General features: G+C 32.9%; 1 protein-coding gene across 2 annotated transcripts; it reads right to left on the minus strand.

Annotated features, from left to right (window-relative positions):
* Positions 1-1845: 1845 nt before the first annotated feature.
* LOC125077541 (mucin-12-like) lies at positions 1846-12636 on the minus strand. 2 transcript variants are annotated; one of them, XM_047689450.1, is made up of 9 exons: positions 12336-12636; positions 11006-12041; positions 8489-9277; positions 7248-7405; positions 6630-6767; positions 5364-5610; positions 4832-5109; positions 3677-3859; positions 1846-3374 (listed from the first exon to the last, which is right to left on the minus strand). In XM_047689450.1, the coding sequence occupies exons 2-9, from the start codon at positions 11868-11870 to the stop codon at positions 3288-3290; spliced, it is 2745 nt and encodes a 914-aa protein (XP_047545406.1). In that variant the 5' UTR covers positions 11871-12041; positions 12336-12636; the 3' UTR covers positions 1846-3287. The 2 variants fall into 2 exon arrangements, with proteins under 2 accessions (XP_047545406.1, XP_047545405.1); XM_047689449.1 differs by having other exon boundaries at positions 8489-12041.
* Positions 12637-16302: the final 3666 nt, after the last annotated feature.

Raw genomic sequence — 16302 nt, forward strand, 5'->3', positions numbered from 1 at the left:
GTAGTTACCGTTAGGAAACAGTCCGTTTTGCTAACACCGATAAATTGTATCTCTTAGCTTTAATACATTCATTCATAATAAAATAAAATTTACTTACTGACCGATATACAAATTATATTACTGAACAGGGGTGGGAGACGTTAGTCACGCGATTAAAGCAGCCTTAACTCTTACGCCTCCAAAGTTTTGGGTAAAGCTGTTGCTTTATGATAAATTAAAGTCAGTTTTAATAATAATAATAATAATAAATAATAATGTCTACAGTGATGTAGACATTATCAGCTCATTATTATCAGTGATCAAAACCGGTTTTTCTGACCTAGGTATATTGTGCAGTTGATTTTTTTATAAAAATAATCTTAATAGATAACGGAACGAAAATTTATGTTGATTATTATACAAGCCTCGCTAAAAATTATTGTGCGCACGTAATGGATTGGTTTAGCCCCGCCACTATAACTAAATAATGACGATGGCTTACGAGTTGCGTACCTGTTTCTCAATAAAATATTATATATGAACGAGACGAGAATTCCGAGACTATCCCTTTGACTTGAAATTTAACCATTTCCCTTATTATTCCTTTCTTGACGTAAACGCTCACCTGCTTACAACTTAAATGGGTCCCCACCCTGAAATTAATTTTACCTGTACCAAGTCGGGACAGACAGCCGCTATATAAACGATCTAGTCAGTTACGTAATTGTTACTACATATTTAGATTTAGTATGTGTTGTTGACTTACAAACAAAATATGAATATACCGTTTGCGACGCAATATTTAGAGAAATGATGAGACTGAGATGTAAATGTGATATAATGTGAACAATATGGTTTTTTTAATTAATTATAATAAATACATTTTTTTTTGTTTTCTAGTATGCATTAATAGAAAACTACAAACATGTATAAAAAATGTGGTAAAAAATTCAAAATAAGTTATTTCTTCCTGAGTATCGACTATCGATCCATCGGTCGAATAAACAAAAAAAAAAACAGTCATGATGACTGTCGACATAAGTGATAACTGAAAACTTTGGAAACACTGTTTTATTTGGAATCAATATCAGTTTGGTTTTCATATTTATAGACACTCCGAGCAATAATGACATAAAATTGTATATACTTTATTAATTAATTAAAACATACGATGTACTGCACAAGCTCAATACAACGTAATTAAAATAATAATAAGTGTACAGAGATTAGAATAACAATATCTAAAATATATGCGTTGTGAATACGTATTAATGCGTTTATTTATGTACACAAGCCCGCCGCTACGAGTCACCTGTCTGGTGCAAGACATCACGATCATATCTTCGGTTAGACGTCAGTGACGCAACTTCAAAATACTTTTCCCTATCAAAATACGCTAAACATGACTAAAGAAATTATCACTTAAAAAACATTGGATAGGAAGGGGAAAGGGTTTATGTCTACAAACGTGTGCTAGGAAACTGAGCATTTCAAGTATTCTGTACATAAACAGTAGGTCTATGTGTCTATGTGACTATGTCATTAGCCTCTCGAGTGTTCGTTTATTGTATGTATAGGTCTACTCACCCACGAAGACGCGCGCCTCTACCTTTAATCATCGGAGTGACTAAAGATTATGTTAAATCTGTGTATTTTGTCCATTGCAGGTAATATTAATAATCAATATATAATAATAACTCTGTAATGCGATTACTTATTTACGATATTTATATATCAAATTAAATAATAGATATAATAGAAAAGGACATATAAATATATGATGCAAAATAAAAAACTTGAATCGATAAAATTGCCATTTATTATGTTGTTGTGTAATAAGAAAGTGTTTAAATAAAACAAAATAAATAAAGTTCTTCTTAACTTTACTATCAGAACCTAATTTTTTTACAATATTATCCATGTGTAAAATTACGCATTTTTATCGGCGCTTTACTTATAAACCTTTACAACCCAATGCAATTATACAAAATATTATCTAATAATGTACTTATTTCAAATATAGAAAGTATAATATCGTCAGTTTTGTTCATATATAAATTAGGGCAATTAAAACTTAAAATTAAGGATCACTTTTAAATCAGTATTTTTTTTTTAAAACATTCAAGGCCGCTTTAGGAATGTGGTATTTTAATTACCTCCTTGAATAAATGTTATATATACAAAAAGTTTGTATATGGAAGAAGTTTGTGGTTCAATGATTGAAATGATATTCTAGTTTCAATTGAGAAAAACAAATAAACATACAACTTACTGTTTGTGAACGGCTATGGGATACATGTGGCGTAACCAGTTATTTTAGTCACAAAAAAGGAAATAAATTCAATATCGATAAAAAGCGTATTGTATAGGTATTTTTTAATTGGCTAAATTTAATAGAAAATGAAGAAAGAAAATTACTTAGGAAATTAATAATCTTTCAATCTCCAAATCAAAAGACAGTTTTGATCCATTACAAAAAAAAAAAACATTTGTTCCCGATCGGCATTGCACATAATGACAATTTATCTAATTTATTTACATAAAAATATTTATGGGACTTTCTAATAATATCGTCACTTCTTTACATTTTTCGAAATACGTATTTTAAGAAGGCCTTTCTGTTTTCAAGACTGAAGATGACCTTTGAATTGTAACTTATCCTCACCATCTTTATCACTTCCTTTAAGTATATTTAATATATTTATGACAAATTTTATTTTCATTTATTACATTATTTAAGTTTATTACATTTTAAGAAAAATACTATAATGGGCGTTTATAAGTTATGGTCACCTTTGCTTATAAAATAAAATTAACTTAAATTACAAAAAATAATTTTTGTTTCTAAAAATATTACTCATAAATGTATTTATAACCTCTGCTGTCCCAAGCTAAGACAAGACATACAATTAATATGTATGTATAATCTAGATTCTAGAATTAAAATAAATGAAAAAAATCACAAACCATACAGAAACCCGACGGCACTACATTGGTATACTATTTTTGCATCATATTTATAAGCAAAAATGGCACCACACCTAACTATTACAAACTGATACTAAGTAACAGCCAATCAAAATTAGTCGATAGTTTGGAATTTAAAAAACAAATTATTATTAATACGTGATGTTTATTTGCTAAAAGATACGTTATTTGAACAAAGATTATTAAATGCTTAAATGTAAAGAGTAATAAAAAAATATAAAAAAATTACATACATACAGCACATATTTCACAGGTATAAAAAGTAAATAAGAATTGTCCTTGTGGCGTGTTTTGTACACTTTTGGCGCATGTTATGAACGTTAAATCATTTGTCTTGACATTGCGTGTCGCATCTTGCGCTCCCAAGACTCCGCTTCGGCCCAAGAGTGCCGAACGTCTCGGAACAACTGAAAAGTTTTTTTTTTTTTTTAATATTAATTCTTGATGAATATTTAATGAACATTATCAAATCTAAAATTGCCTAAAAGTAAAATTTAAAAGACTGACTACAATATTACAATTAACTTTCTGCTCAAACGACAATCACTTATATGAGCATTTTTACTCGACATTGTTATAGATTACCAAGTTATATGATTGATTATTTGTTATTATTATTTTTTATGTTAAACACAAGAGACTTATTTATTTTTTTTATCGCACAGAAACACTTGAAAAAAAAACCTTTTTTTTGATATAAGTAACCTACCTGAGATAGCCACACTTCGTCGGCTAGTAATTCATTTAGAATAACCGTAGTATCTTTGCTGGGGTTCTGCATCCTTTTTTCTGCTACTCGCTTACTACATTCGGCATACATTAAATACTTTTGATGTGATATTCTTGAATACAATTGCACACGCCCGCAACAAGGCGTACATACAAGGAATTCCTGAAAAATTGGAATATTGTTATAAACTATATGTCTCTAATTAGTTTTATACTTTTTGCCTAATATAAATACATACATATATTTTAAATAAAGGAAAATCTTTCGTACAAAGTTTTATTTTATGATTAACTCCTCCAAATTAAATTATGTTGTTTGAACCCTGAAAGTTTATCACGTGACCGTAGACAAAATATATCTAGCTGTCGAAAATGTTTTCGACATTTTTCATATATTTTTTTTCTGTAATGGAGAACGCGGATAAATCTTCCTAATCTAAATTTAGCTACTTAGAAAGCGACCGTAAAGGGGCCATTCATTTATTACGTAAGACGATTTTAGGGGAGGGAAGGGAACCGACCATGTCTTATGTTTTCTTACAAGGGGGTGGGAAGGAGTTTCGATAGCTCTTAGGTAAGATAAAAAAATTAAAATTATTTGAAAAAAAAACGCGGGAAACCGTGCGATTGCTGAGGTTCGCTCGGATGCGTACCTTTAGAACCTTTGAAATTACAATTAAACATTTCAAAAAGTTATTACTCTGAAAAATTAACAGTAAAATAAAACAAACGTGTATTCATTTTCTTCTTTAGATTCTTACGTAATAAATATTAAACAGGGAGAGGGGGTCGGCCAGTTCTTATTTTTCTTATATTAGAGAGGGAGGGAGTCAAAAACTAGCGAAAATAGTCTTACGTAATAAATGAATGGTCCCAAAGAGTTAAAGTATCATTCTTTAATGTCTACTGGATTTTTCTCCGTGGACATTTGTTTCAAACTCAGACATTTCCAAATATTATGAAATCAAGTAGCACTGCATAAATTGTGTGATTAGCGCTCTTTATCATATTACTCGTATTAACATAGGCTAAACGAAAAATTTTACAAATATGTTATAATGAAATATACTACACTGAAAGTTTAAGCCCCGATTTTTATAAAAAAGTAGAGGAACCGTGAAAAAGCGCGACATACTTTTTCGTAGGCGAGTCTCGCGTCGGGCTGCACGGGCTCGAGCGTGGCGGGGTTGTAGGGCTGGCCGTAGAGCAGCAGGCGCGCCACGGCGGGGCGCGCGCAGGCGCGACACACGCCCGAGCCGGCCGCCACGCTGAGGCCCGGCCACGTGGCCACGGCCGCGTCCAGCGCGCGCGCGCCGCTCGAGCCCGCGCCGCCGCCCGCCGCGCCCGACACGCGCGTGCGCATCGTCTCCGTCACCTCGTCCACGGTCTTCACGTTCGATAGGAAGTATTCGTCTGGAAAGGCGATCCCATTCGCTATCAAGAGCACATCGGTACTAAACTTTACGTCTTATCGAATGTCATGGATTTGCAACGTTCACTAGAAGGTAGCCTAGCTACGAGCTAGGCTACCTTCTAGTGACTAAATCGACTCATTTTCTTATGTATAACATGTAGCTAAAAACTCTATTGTGGTAATAAATTTTTCACGTAGACGCCGATTCTTTTCTATCGCAAAAGTATGGCTGGGGTAATGATGTTCAAATTACCTTGTTCTTGAAATATTTCCGTTAAGAAGTTGGGATCCAATGCGTGCGATATTAATGTCTGTATATAAACTTCAAAATTCTCTTGATACATTTGAGTTTCTAACATCCTCTTTTCTATAAAATTACAATCGTCAAGCGGAAGCTCACTTCTTACTAATTCGACTATTGTTTCTAAATGAGATTGTGATCGAACTTTAACAGGAACTTGGGTGTAAAGTTTTTTATTTTCAGGATTCCATGCAGCATACTGAAACATTGTTAAAAAAAAAAGATAAATATTTCAAACATATATAGCATATTGCTTTACCTTGACATTAAAAATATAAAGGATTCAAATGTATGTCCTATCGGATATTGAGACTGTACTATGTACATACTAAATAACGTCCTATTTGGTCGTCGTAACTATATTAAGTCAGGACATATAGTTTATAGATGACGATATTGCTTACCACGAAAATACACACTCTAAATTATCATGTACACAATCGATTCAGTCATGATCAATGTCTAAAATAGAAACAAAAACTATTTAAAATAAGTAACGTTCACTGCACTATTGCTAGAAATAGTTTATATTACAGTGAAATAAAACCCAAATACTCTCCACCTCCATTGTCCAGAAAACAGCTGGGGCAATCGTAAATACTATATGCGAGTCAAATTAGCCGCTAGACAAGGCAAGGAAAGTTTACGATGTGTAAAAGAGCGGAGTTCTATCTAGCCCTTGCGATGAAGTGTCATTGATGCTGACTATGTTGGTTATATAAACCTCAAAATTAAAATATCATCCTGTTAAATTTTTAACGAAATAAAGAAAGCTTAAACTAACAAAAACTTACATAAAAATATTTTTTATGACAAACCCCGTATATTTTAATTGTTTAGCGAGCTGTCAAAATTTTTTATTGGGTTATGGTAATGTCTTTTGCAACAGGATGGTACAGACAATTATAATCCAATACACTACTATATTACACACACATTTAATTTTAGATTGTGAAAGGATGTCTAAAATAAAATAACTATTTTTGCATTCCACCTGCAATGGCCCAGTGGATAGTCGATCTTATAATGCAACTTATTTTTTTAAAAGCTCACTATATTTTCATGCAGAAACAAGGTACTACAAATTATTGGAGTGATACAGGTTTTCAGCTACTTAATATGCAAGACCGATACACAAAAAAAAGGTTTAGGGATTTTTATTTGGCAATATATATATTTTTAAGTAGAAAATATAAAAACTATGTGCGTCGTTCTTACCGTTGATATATTTCGGTATAATACTTTTCCGTTTTCTTCAAAAGGCTCGTACTTTTGCAGTAGAGTTTTTCCATCCACTCTCCATATTGCCGGCCACATCTCGTTTAATTCACTCTTTATCGCAACAAATTCTCCAGACTGTTAAATTTGAAGAATTCTTAATAAGGCAGTTAATCATGAGAAATAATACTTAGTACAAATACAATTACTAATCCTTTTTATGAATGATATTGGATTTGCGTAATATTCTTACCAAAACTTTACCATCAAATATTAATTGAAAGAAATCGCAATCGCAATACTCTTCGACATACTAACATGCATAAAAATCTAGATAGAAATTGAACCTCGAAACCTTTTAAAATAGACGACGTAAATAGCTGTTTTCGGCAAACAATATTAACGTACATAAAATGAATATAAAACATTACTGCATCTAAGTGATATTTGTATTTTAAAAATAGATTATATTTCAACAAAAAAAAAGAAAAGAATTATAAAGACAAAAAAATTGGTGCATAAAACCTTCATACTGATATTTAAATATCAAATTAAAAATGTTTTGAGTGTGTACACTAGTATACAAAAACTTAACACCTATTAAAACGGTACAAAAACCTGATAGGGCATTTCTTCAATGGGTCTATTATTATCTATTTGTCCTGAGCTCGATATTTGCTGATGCGATTTTATATGGTGTAATTTCCTGTTTGAGTTAGCGTCATTGTCTGCTGGCCCGTATGTACCATAAGCCAATCCCGTTGTGTGCGCGGTAACTAAAACATTAAAAACAATTAACAGGGTTTCATTGAAACAAATCAACAAAACATATATATGCAGTTCACATTACCTTTTGTTCAGAAGATCAATTATAACTATTTAAAAAATGTACACTTTTTAAAAAAGTTGGAAATGAAAATAAAAGGATTGGAACGGTTGGGAAAAGGATAGCCAAATGATTTTCACCAACGCGATAACATGTACACGTAATACGTCTATATATATAAGATGTAAACCATCCTAAAAAACTGATTGCAATGAAGAAATGTTACAATATGTAAATATGAACATGTTATCCCTATTTGGCGAAGTGAGGGGTGCTACCAGGAATAATTACAAACTAAAATTATTTAACACATATCAGTAATATACTCGCGTTTATTTTATGTCTTCTCCTATTATACAAAAGTATTTACATAAAATATTGAGAATTGTGCATAAACAAATAACAATTAAATAGAAATACAAAAACTTATGTTCAGGGCATGGCCTCCTAATACATTCCTCGCACTAACTTATAGCTGTCAATGTATTATTATTATGCATTTCATCATCTTATAATATAAAATCACTTTCGGCTAACATCAAAGTATATGAATACACTATCATAAGTACCAACTAAAATCAAATACTGTAAAATACAATACATCATTAGGTATATACAACAGACACCACTGGTATCAATCCCATAAAAAAATATACCACAATTTTGGAATTATTAATGGTAGCACCCCTTCAATAGCGAGTATGACAAGAGTCACAAATTCTACAATTTACAATAAAATGGCACTAATAATGTGTCATCAACAATAAAGTCGGTGAAATCTTGTTACAGACTAACCCTAAAATATCGACCTCTACTAGATAGGTACATCACATTTTCATCATAGAAATTATTTACAGTAAATAATAATAGATTTCATCTAATAAAAATTTACATATCACAGTTAAAATGTAACAAGTTTTCACTGTACACTGCCTCAGGGGCAGCTAGCTTGCTCCTGTCATACAAGCTTCAGGGCTAGCTCTTCACCATCGCGCTCTACTTCTCAAGTGGAAATCTAATAAATTGAACGCACCTTCGTCGGGCTGGTGTTGGTAATAATATTGCTGCTGCGGCGCGGGCTGCAGCGACGCCACGGGCGGCGGCGCAGGCGCTCGTGGCTTCTTGGGCGCGGCCGGCTGAGGCGCCACGACCGCCGACGGCGTGGGCTTGCTCATCGTCGTCGTCGTGCGACCTTTCTTGCCCTTGTCGTTCAGAGGCGTACTGGGCACGTTCAGCACCGGTTTGTTCAGCCTTCGGGCTTCCTCGTCCGCGTCGTAGGTGGCCTCCTCCGACCCGTCGTATTTTCTTTTTCTTTCTTTGTTGAGATTATAATAGCGGGGATCGTCTAACTCTACATTTTTCGCTTGCGAGCCGAGAATATTCGAGGGCACACCGTGTAATTGGTTAGCGCCTAACAAACCTGTCGTGCTCATATTCGCCGCGGAACTCATGACGGGGTTGCTCAGTGACATACCTGTGTTTAGTGCATTATTGGAAGCCATTGCGCCGTTGGCGCTTTGTTGAGTAGTGTTCGCCTCACACTGACTCTTATTATGGTCGTTAGTATACGATTTGTTCGTGTTACTGTTCGTCGTTCGCGACCAAGTCGATTTCCTGGCGCCTCTGCCGGCCGGCGGGGGAGATGTATCCCGCTCTCCTTGTAAAAATTTCAAATAAGAAGCCATGAAACCTGAACCGGGGCCCGTGACTGGAACATTGAACTTTTTTTCCATTATTTTTGAAGTAGCGTCTTGGGAAGTGCTGTTAATGTTCTGCTGCTGTGAAGAGGGTGCTACCGACGATGCAGTATTTGCCCGTTGTTCTGCAAGGAAACCAAGTTCTTCTTCTATATTAGGTACTACCACCTTAGGCTGTTCCTCCTCACGAGTTTCTGGTGTCGAAAAAGATGATGAGGAAGCCGAAGGTGGAGTCTCGCTAAACGATGATAATGGTGTTAACTCCACCGAGGATTGGAAATCAGGATGAGGACCTAGATGGAAAGGGGGAAAATAAGTAAGTGCATGTCCATGTTGCATCGCTAGAGCTTGATGTTGGTTTGCAAAATTTGAAGCATGCAGTGGAGCTTGAGATCCAAATGCAGATGTGCCGGGGAACATTTTAGGGGGTGGTGGTGGGAGATTCCATCTTTCAAAATCAAAATAACCATTTTGTTGTTGGTTACTAGTTGAACTATGTGCCGGGGGTGGGATCCTATTTGCTAAATAATCAGCCATTACAACATTTGAGATTTCATTCATATTTGTATGAGGAGCTTTTTCTACACTTTTTCGCCGAGTAACAACTTTACTAGTCACTGGTACACTTGATAGTGGTGTTTGACTTTTGGAAGCTTTAACTTCTTGTAATTGACAACTCTGTTGTAAAGTTTGTAAGTTTTTAACTATACTCATAGGGTCACCACGACAGCTGGAAAGATCTTGCAAAGCTACATTACTACCATCAATATAGGGGTGTTGGTGTTTATCAGATAAACTTCTATCTGAGGAACTTTGAGATTGAGACGTTGACTTTTCACTGTGAGTATTGCTTTCAGATAAACTATTATTGTAATTACTAGAACTGGTATTACTACTATTACCATTACTATTGTATTTTCTGTTTGTTTGTCTTTCATTGTCCCAACAACTTTGGCTGGAATTTTGATTTTGATTACGCTCATATCTATTTTCACTATAAGATTTACTTTGTTCTATACCTAATGCTCTAGTAATAACAGAAGGGTAGGCCACTTGACTATTTTGTGAAGGGGGTCGGGAAGAAACAGAGGCATCAAGTGGTGACCTTGGTGCAGTATTAACTTTACTATAATGATCTCCATGTTGCTGTGGAGAATTTATAGAATTCATAGGACTATGATACATAGGATATGCAGGACTAGAACCATGCCCCAAAGGAGACGTTTGAGGGGCTGTTTGTAAAGGACTTTGCCTTCTAGTAACTACAACACTACAATCTGGACCATTTTGGGAACTGCTGCTTGAATAGCCAGTATCTGTACTAGAGCTACTCTTTGCTCGAACATGATACTCTGACTCAACATTGTTACCACTTTGATAATGCCTAAAACTTGAACTCTGTGTGGATGAATACTGAGTAGAACCAATTCTATTAGGCTTGGAAGAGCTTCCACTACTTCCACTATAGTTCATTCTCCCAGGAGCATCCATTATAGAGTAACTTATAGGGCTGGATTGGGGTTGAAGTTTATCACTTGAATCACAATTTTTTCTTTGTTCACTACCTAGTTCTGGATATATTTTACTTTGTGCTTTTGTTTGTATTAATGGTGGCTTAGATGTGGGAGAAACAAAACCACTACTATTACCAGTTGAGCTACGAGGATTCTTTTCATTAGTAGCACCTTTAGGAGATTGGGAACTATATATCGAGGCAGAGGGTCTTGAGGGCGCTGTGGAGGAAGGACGGTAATCTTTACTAGGTGTGGAGGCAGAGGTTACTGATGGAGTTGACACAATACACGATTGCTGAGAGTGAGAAGAGTTACTTGCAGAACTTGAATAGGACTTACTTCCAGCATAATCCTGCTGTGATGATAGTTGACCACTTTTTGCACCACTTGTACTGTATGAATTATCAGTCTGATTTCCAAAAGATGAAGGTGATTGAAAAAATGTTGACGATGATGAGGAAGATGCTGGTTGCTTAGATGCAGTAGCAGGTGAGCCAGACCTATTGGTTTGTTTACCAGTACTAGAAATTTGAGAGTTGAGGTGATTGTTAAGAGTTTGCGCAGCAGCAAAGTGAGCATTAAAATTTTCATATGTCGCTGATGCCTTTGTAGTTGCAGGACTTGGAGATGAAGGCACAACACTTTCATGAGGTAGAATTCCAAATGGACTGGGAAGTTGATTTGTTCCTTGCCAACTTAATCCTGTTGCTGTTGTACTACCAGGAGTTGAGGGTTGATCAAAAAACGAAGAACCTTGTGCAGCTAAAGTTTGATGTGAATAATTTTCTCTTAATGAAGATATTTCAGTTTCCACTGAAGACTGTTTTGATGCTACTGCTGCTTGAGCTTGTGCAATCACTTGACGATGTTGAGCCTGAAGTGATGAACTATAATGTGCTGGTTTTGGATTTGCATGATGAAACAAAGGTGAGAATACTGCATCATATCCCACAGCAGGCGGTGAGAGAAATCCACCAGGATTAAAGGGAGAAGCAGTTGATGACCCTAGTTGGCCTGCTAATGATGCCGTTGTGTGAGCTGCTTGAAGAAGTAACTGGCTTGTTGTAGAAGGCACAGACTGACTGCCCAATCCAGTACCACCACTTGCTAGATGATGATGAAAGTCCCCACTTGCAGCACCAGCTTGTACTCCTGCTAGCCGATTGTACGAAGCATATGCTGACCATGGTCCTACTGGATCCATTACCACCTTCGTGTTGCTTTGTGTTGTGTTAATTTATGTAATTTATTAATAAAAGTCCACACTTTCATCCATAATTTGATGTACACATAAACATATATTTATAACCACTAAATTGGAGCACTTGAAGTCATACTGAGTAAGTTAAATATTCTTCATATGCAGATAACACTCCTGAAAAGAAAAAAAAAACATTAAGATTTGACTAAGTCTTTATTAAATAGTGTCTTATTAGACGTATTTATACTAATGAGAACCAGTAAATTACACGATAAACCTTTTCAATAAGTATTATATTGCATTTATTGGTAAACGAAAACTATTAAAACTATTTTTTATATAAACATTTATCGAAATAAAAATAATACGCCGCTCCATAGACATGATAGCGTCAATGTGTTTGAAGAATACAGAAAGTTTACACTTAGATCTGTAAATGAATACAAGGTGTATTGGAAACTAACATACCATCGCATTAGTTTGGAATAACCATTTATCAATGTGGTTTCAAAGGACGCTCACACGACAGATAACATCATAAATATGGCCTCGACTCTTCGAGTGCTCGTTGAGACGGGTTTTGTCTATTGTGAAATTAAAGACTACTTAAACTGTATTATGTATTACACCCAACTGATCACTGAATAATATACACTTTGTAACAAGTCTTCTTTTCTTTGTTTAAGAGTAATATTGTTTCAACGAAGCTACTACTTTATTTACAAGTACAAATACGACAACGTTTCGCCTTTCACATTAATCGCCGCCATTTTACTTGTCGAATGTCGAACGAACGATCGCACAACAAGCGACCTAGCGCCATCTACACGATATCCTATAAATTGAATTATAATAAAAAATAATTATGTTTTTTAAATTAGTAAATAAATCTCATTTTAATTAAATTTTTATTTATAAAAAATATAAAAAAAATAAGTTTTATTTTTAAAATAATAAGTTAAAAAAATATATTTAACCTAATAATTAATAAATTTATGGCAAGGAAAAATGACTTAGGTCTTGGGTATGTACTATGTAATAACATTTGGATATTGAGAATATGGAATTCTATTTCATTGAATTAGACGTCTTTATATTTAAATAAATAATACAAAACATTTATTGTTAAAAAAAATATTCAGTTTGTGTTGCCTGGAAAGTAGTTGACGGTTTCCCCTAATATAAAGTCTAATTAATTTATAAGACTACAAGTATAATAATATAAAATTATAAATTTATAATAAGACAATCTGATGTCCAGTATTTGTGGCAATCTCTCTTTAAATTATTAAGTAAAAAAATATTTAGTTCTAGGTACTTTTTGCGTGCCACCTATTATACATTGATGATACTAAAGGTAAATATAGATATTTTCTCCCACGACGGTGCACTCTGCAGTCTGCACGTTAAATTTTGTTATTGTCGAGTATTAGTAATTTTAAATTCTGTATGAATGACATGAATGAGAAACGCTCGTAGTTCGTACTTACAGGTTGCGTTAGATTAGACGATACGCCAATAACCAAGACGATGAGAGACCAATAAAAAGCTTTATAAAATAGGTTTTTCTAAGTCCTTCGCCTTTTTCAGAGAATAGATCTATACAAACTTTTGTTCAATTTGTTTACAGTACAAAGTTCCTACTTAATGAAATGAATAAAAACGCTTATTTAGATTGTTATGTGGTTATAAAAATATTAATATTTATGAATTGCCGATATTTATTGTCTATTAGTGATAGATGGCAAGAGAGCGCATAAAATTCCACAAGGTCCAAAACACAGTAGCTTCATAATGAACTCAACTTTTTCAAGACATAAAGACAAAAGGAGGGTTATGATTTGAGCAAGCTACGTATCTGTTCCCACTTACCTGCTAATATTTAATAAGTATTATAATAAGCGTTTCGATTATTCGCTATTTATAATATGAAATGAGAGGGCTAAAATGGCCCTTTTTAATTTGTATAAACAACAAATGTGTTTATTTGTATAAACTCGTGCACGTATTCTCTATCTATTAACTATTCTTATAAATGGATATATAAATATCACCGATTAAGTTAGATAACTTATATATTTCAATTTAAAACAAATATATAGTTATGTGAACAGCCGTGGCGTTATATATTCGTGTTGTAATATATTCTTAGTTCATACTTTTCAGAAAGCGATTTTATCAATAGTAGTATTTTTTTATAAACTTTGAAATAATCAAAGCAATGTATACGAATCATATTCAATACCTCTGTACCAATACGGTAAGTTTTCGTGAATATATAAAATGTACCTAATCTTGGTTAGGTGTTTTTTATTCCAATAAGTATATACTTTTACATGCAATAATCAAATTTGCAGTAAGATAATTATTTGATTATTCTAATAATTATATTAAAAATTAAAACCCAAAAAATAAAGTTTTAAATTATCGTAAAAGTTCATCAGGATATGTATGATAAGTTTTGGGAGTTGATAAAAACAAAAACCAGATTTATATGTTTATTACGTTTATGTTACCTAATACAGGCAATGTTATATTCTTTGGTACTGATGCAAATTGCAAATAAAATGAATATCACAACGAACAATTAATTAAGCTAAAAACTTTAAGATTCCACTACATCATAAACGATTCCTTTATAATTCCAGAAATAGGTTCATAAAATATGGATCAATAACATCGAATTATGTGAAAGATAAAACAAAGGGCAAGTATCTTTAGAGTGTATATGTAAGGTTTTGACATAGAAACATTATTCATATGTCCGTGGCAAAGTCTTAAAAGTTGGTTCTATTTGAATATAGGTAATTTGATAGCAAGTTTTTCCTTATTTTGTTAGATAAAACAAAATATACTTTAAGGCAATAATTTATCCTTATTTTATGGAATAGGTGGCAAATCAAAGTAGTTGTTTATAAATATTTCGGTGTTTTTTGTTTTGTTATAACCCCTTCAAGTACTTTAATACAACCTTTACAGTGCATACTTGTAGATAAATTTTTAATTGGTATATTGTATATATGGCCGCCACATAATTCGATATCTATGATTCAAATGTAACATGCAGACAATTTTATCAATTCTAAGAAATTTTAAAATTAAGGCTTACGATTTTGGTTTATGGTAGGCAGACATTAATATCATACATACTATACGTACTCATAATAAATTAATACCTACATTATACATATATATTGTGTAGCCCAATGTCCATATGCTTGCGAAATTAAAGAGGCAATTATGATCTTGTTTAATGGTTTTTGAAGATGTTGTATTTCTTAAGATGTTTAGAAATGCAACATCAAGGTCATATATTAGTTGTTTTCTGCTTTTATTTAATTGAACAGTTCCTGTTTTTTACCCAGAAAAAATGCAGGTCATAGTGATTGTTTTTTTTTATCTAACAATATAGAGGTGGTTGCTCATTCCTAAAGAATTTGTAAAACACGAATAAACATGAAAGAGGCGAATACTTATTCATACTATATGAGAATACTAAAACGAAAAATAAGAAGGGCTAATGAGGGGCTTTACACATACTTTACACAATATAAATAAAATTATAGTTATATTAGTGTTTCCTACAATAGCACAATTGGTACTAATCGATATGATTTTCACATTTCGTGTGACTACATTAATGGAATATAGTTTTTTTGTTGTCATAATTTGGCACAAAATGAACGCATTGAAACGCAAAAAGACGGCATATTATACAACGCACATGTTTACAACCGTGCTGGACGGCTTTATAAATAACAATAAAATACAGCTAGTAAGAATAAATTTAGGATGATATCGGTTTAATTTTTTATGTTTTAATCTATAAAATAAAACAGGTTTATAGTTCAGTTACACTTTTAACTAAAACGCATGTTAATAAAATAAATAAACGGTAATTTTGTTCATGTTACTACAAATACATAATCGTACTTTAATTTCAAGTCTCATAAAACACATTATTAATTATTTATTTTATTTTCTCACAGTTATGGTACCAAAGTCTGGATGTTATTAATTTAACTAAGACTGTATTATTGCAATGAATTTATTAGTTATATAATAAATTAAATTTAAAGAAATATCTCAAGTAATTGAACGCTTCTATATATTTTATATATGGAAATATTTTGACATGTTTTATATATTAATTTAACTAGTTTTAATTTGAAAATAATGAAGTACTATCATATTTTTATTACTTATAAATGTTGTAATGACATCTGTAATGACCAAGAAATATATTAAAAGGCAAAGGTACCAATTTATTAAAATAAATCGAGACATTGATAATACGGTAAAATTTCACTCAGTCTAATCTATTATTATAATAAAACATAAAAGAAATGTGGAACAATTTTATAAAGAAACTGTGAATATGTTGTGTACATTAATATTTTCTTTATAAAATTGTATTCGTTTGTTACAAATGGAT

The sequence above is a fragment of the Vanessa atalanta genome, chromosome 4 (genome assembly GCF_905147765.1).
Source record: "Vanessa atalanta chromosome 4, ilVanAtal1.2, whole genome shotgun sequence".
Lineage (NCBI taxonomy): Eukaryota > Metazoa > Arthropoda > Insecta > Lepidoptera > Nymphalidae > Vanessa > Vanessa atalanta.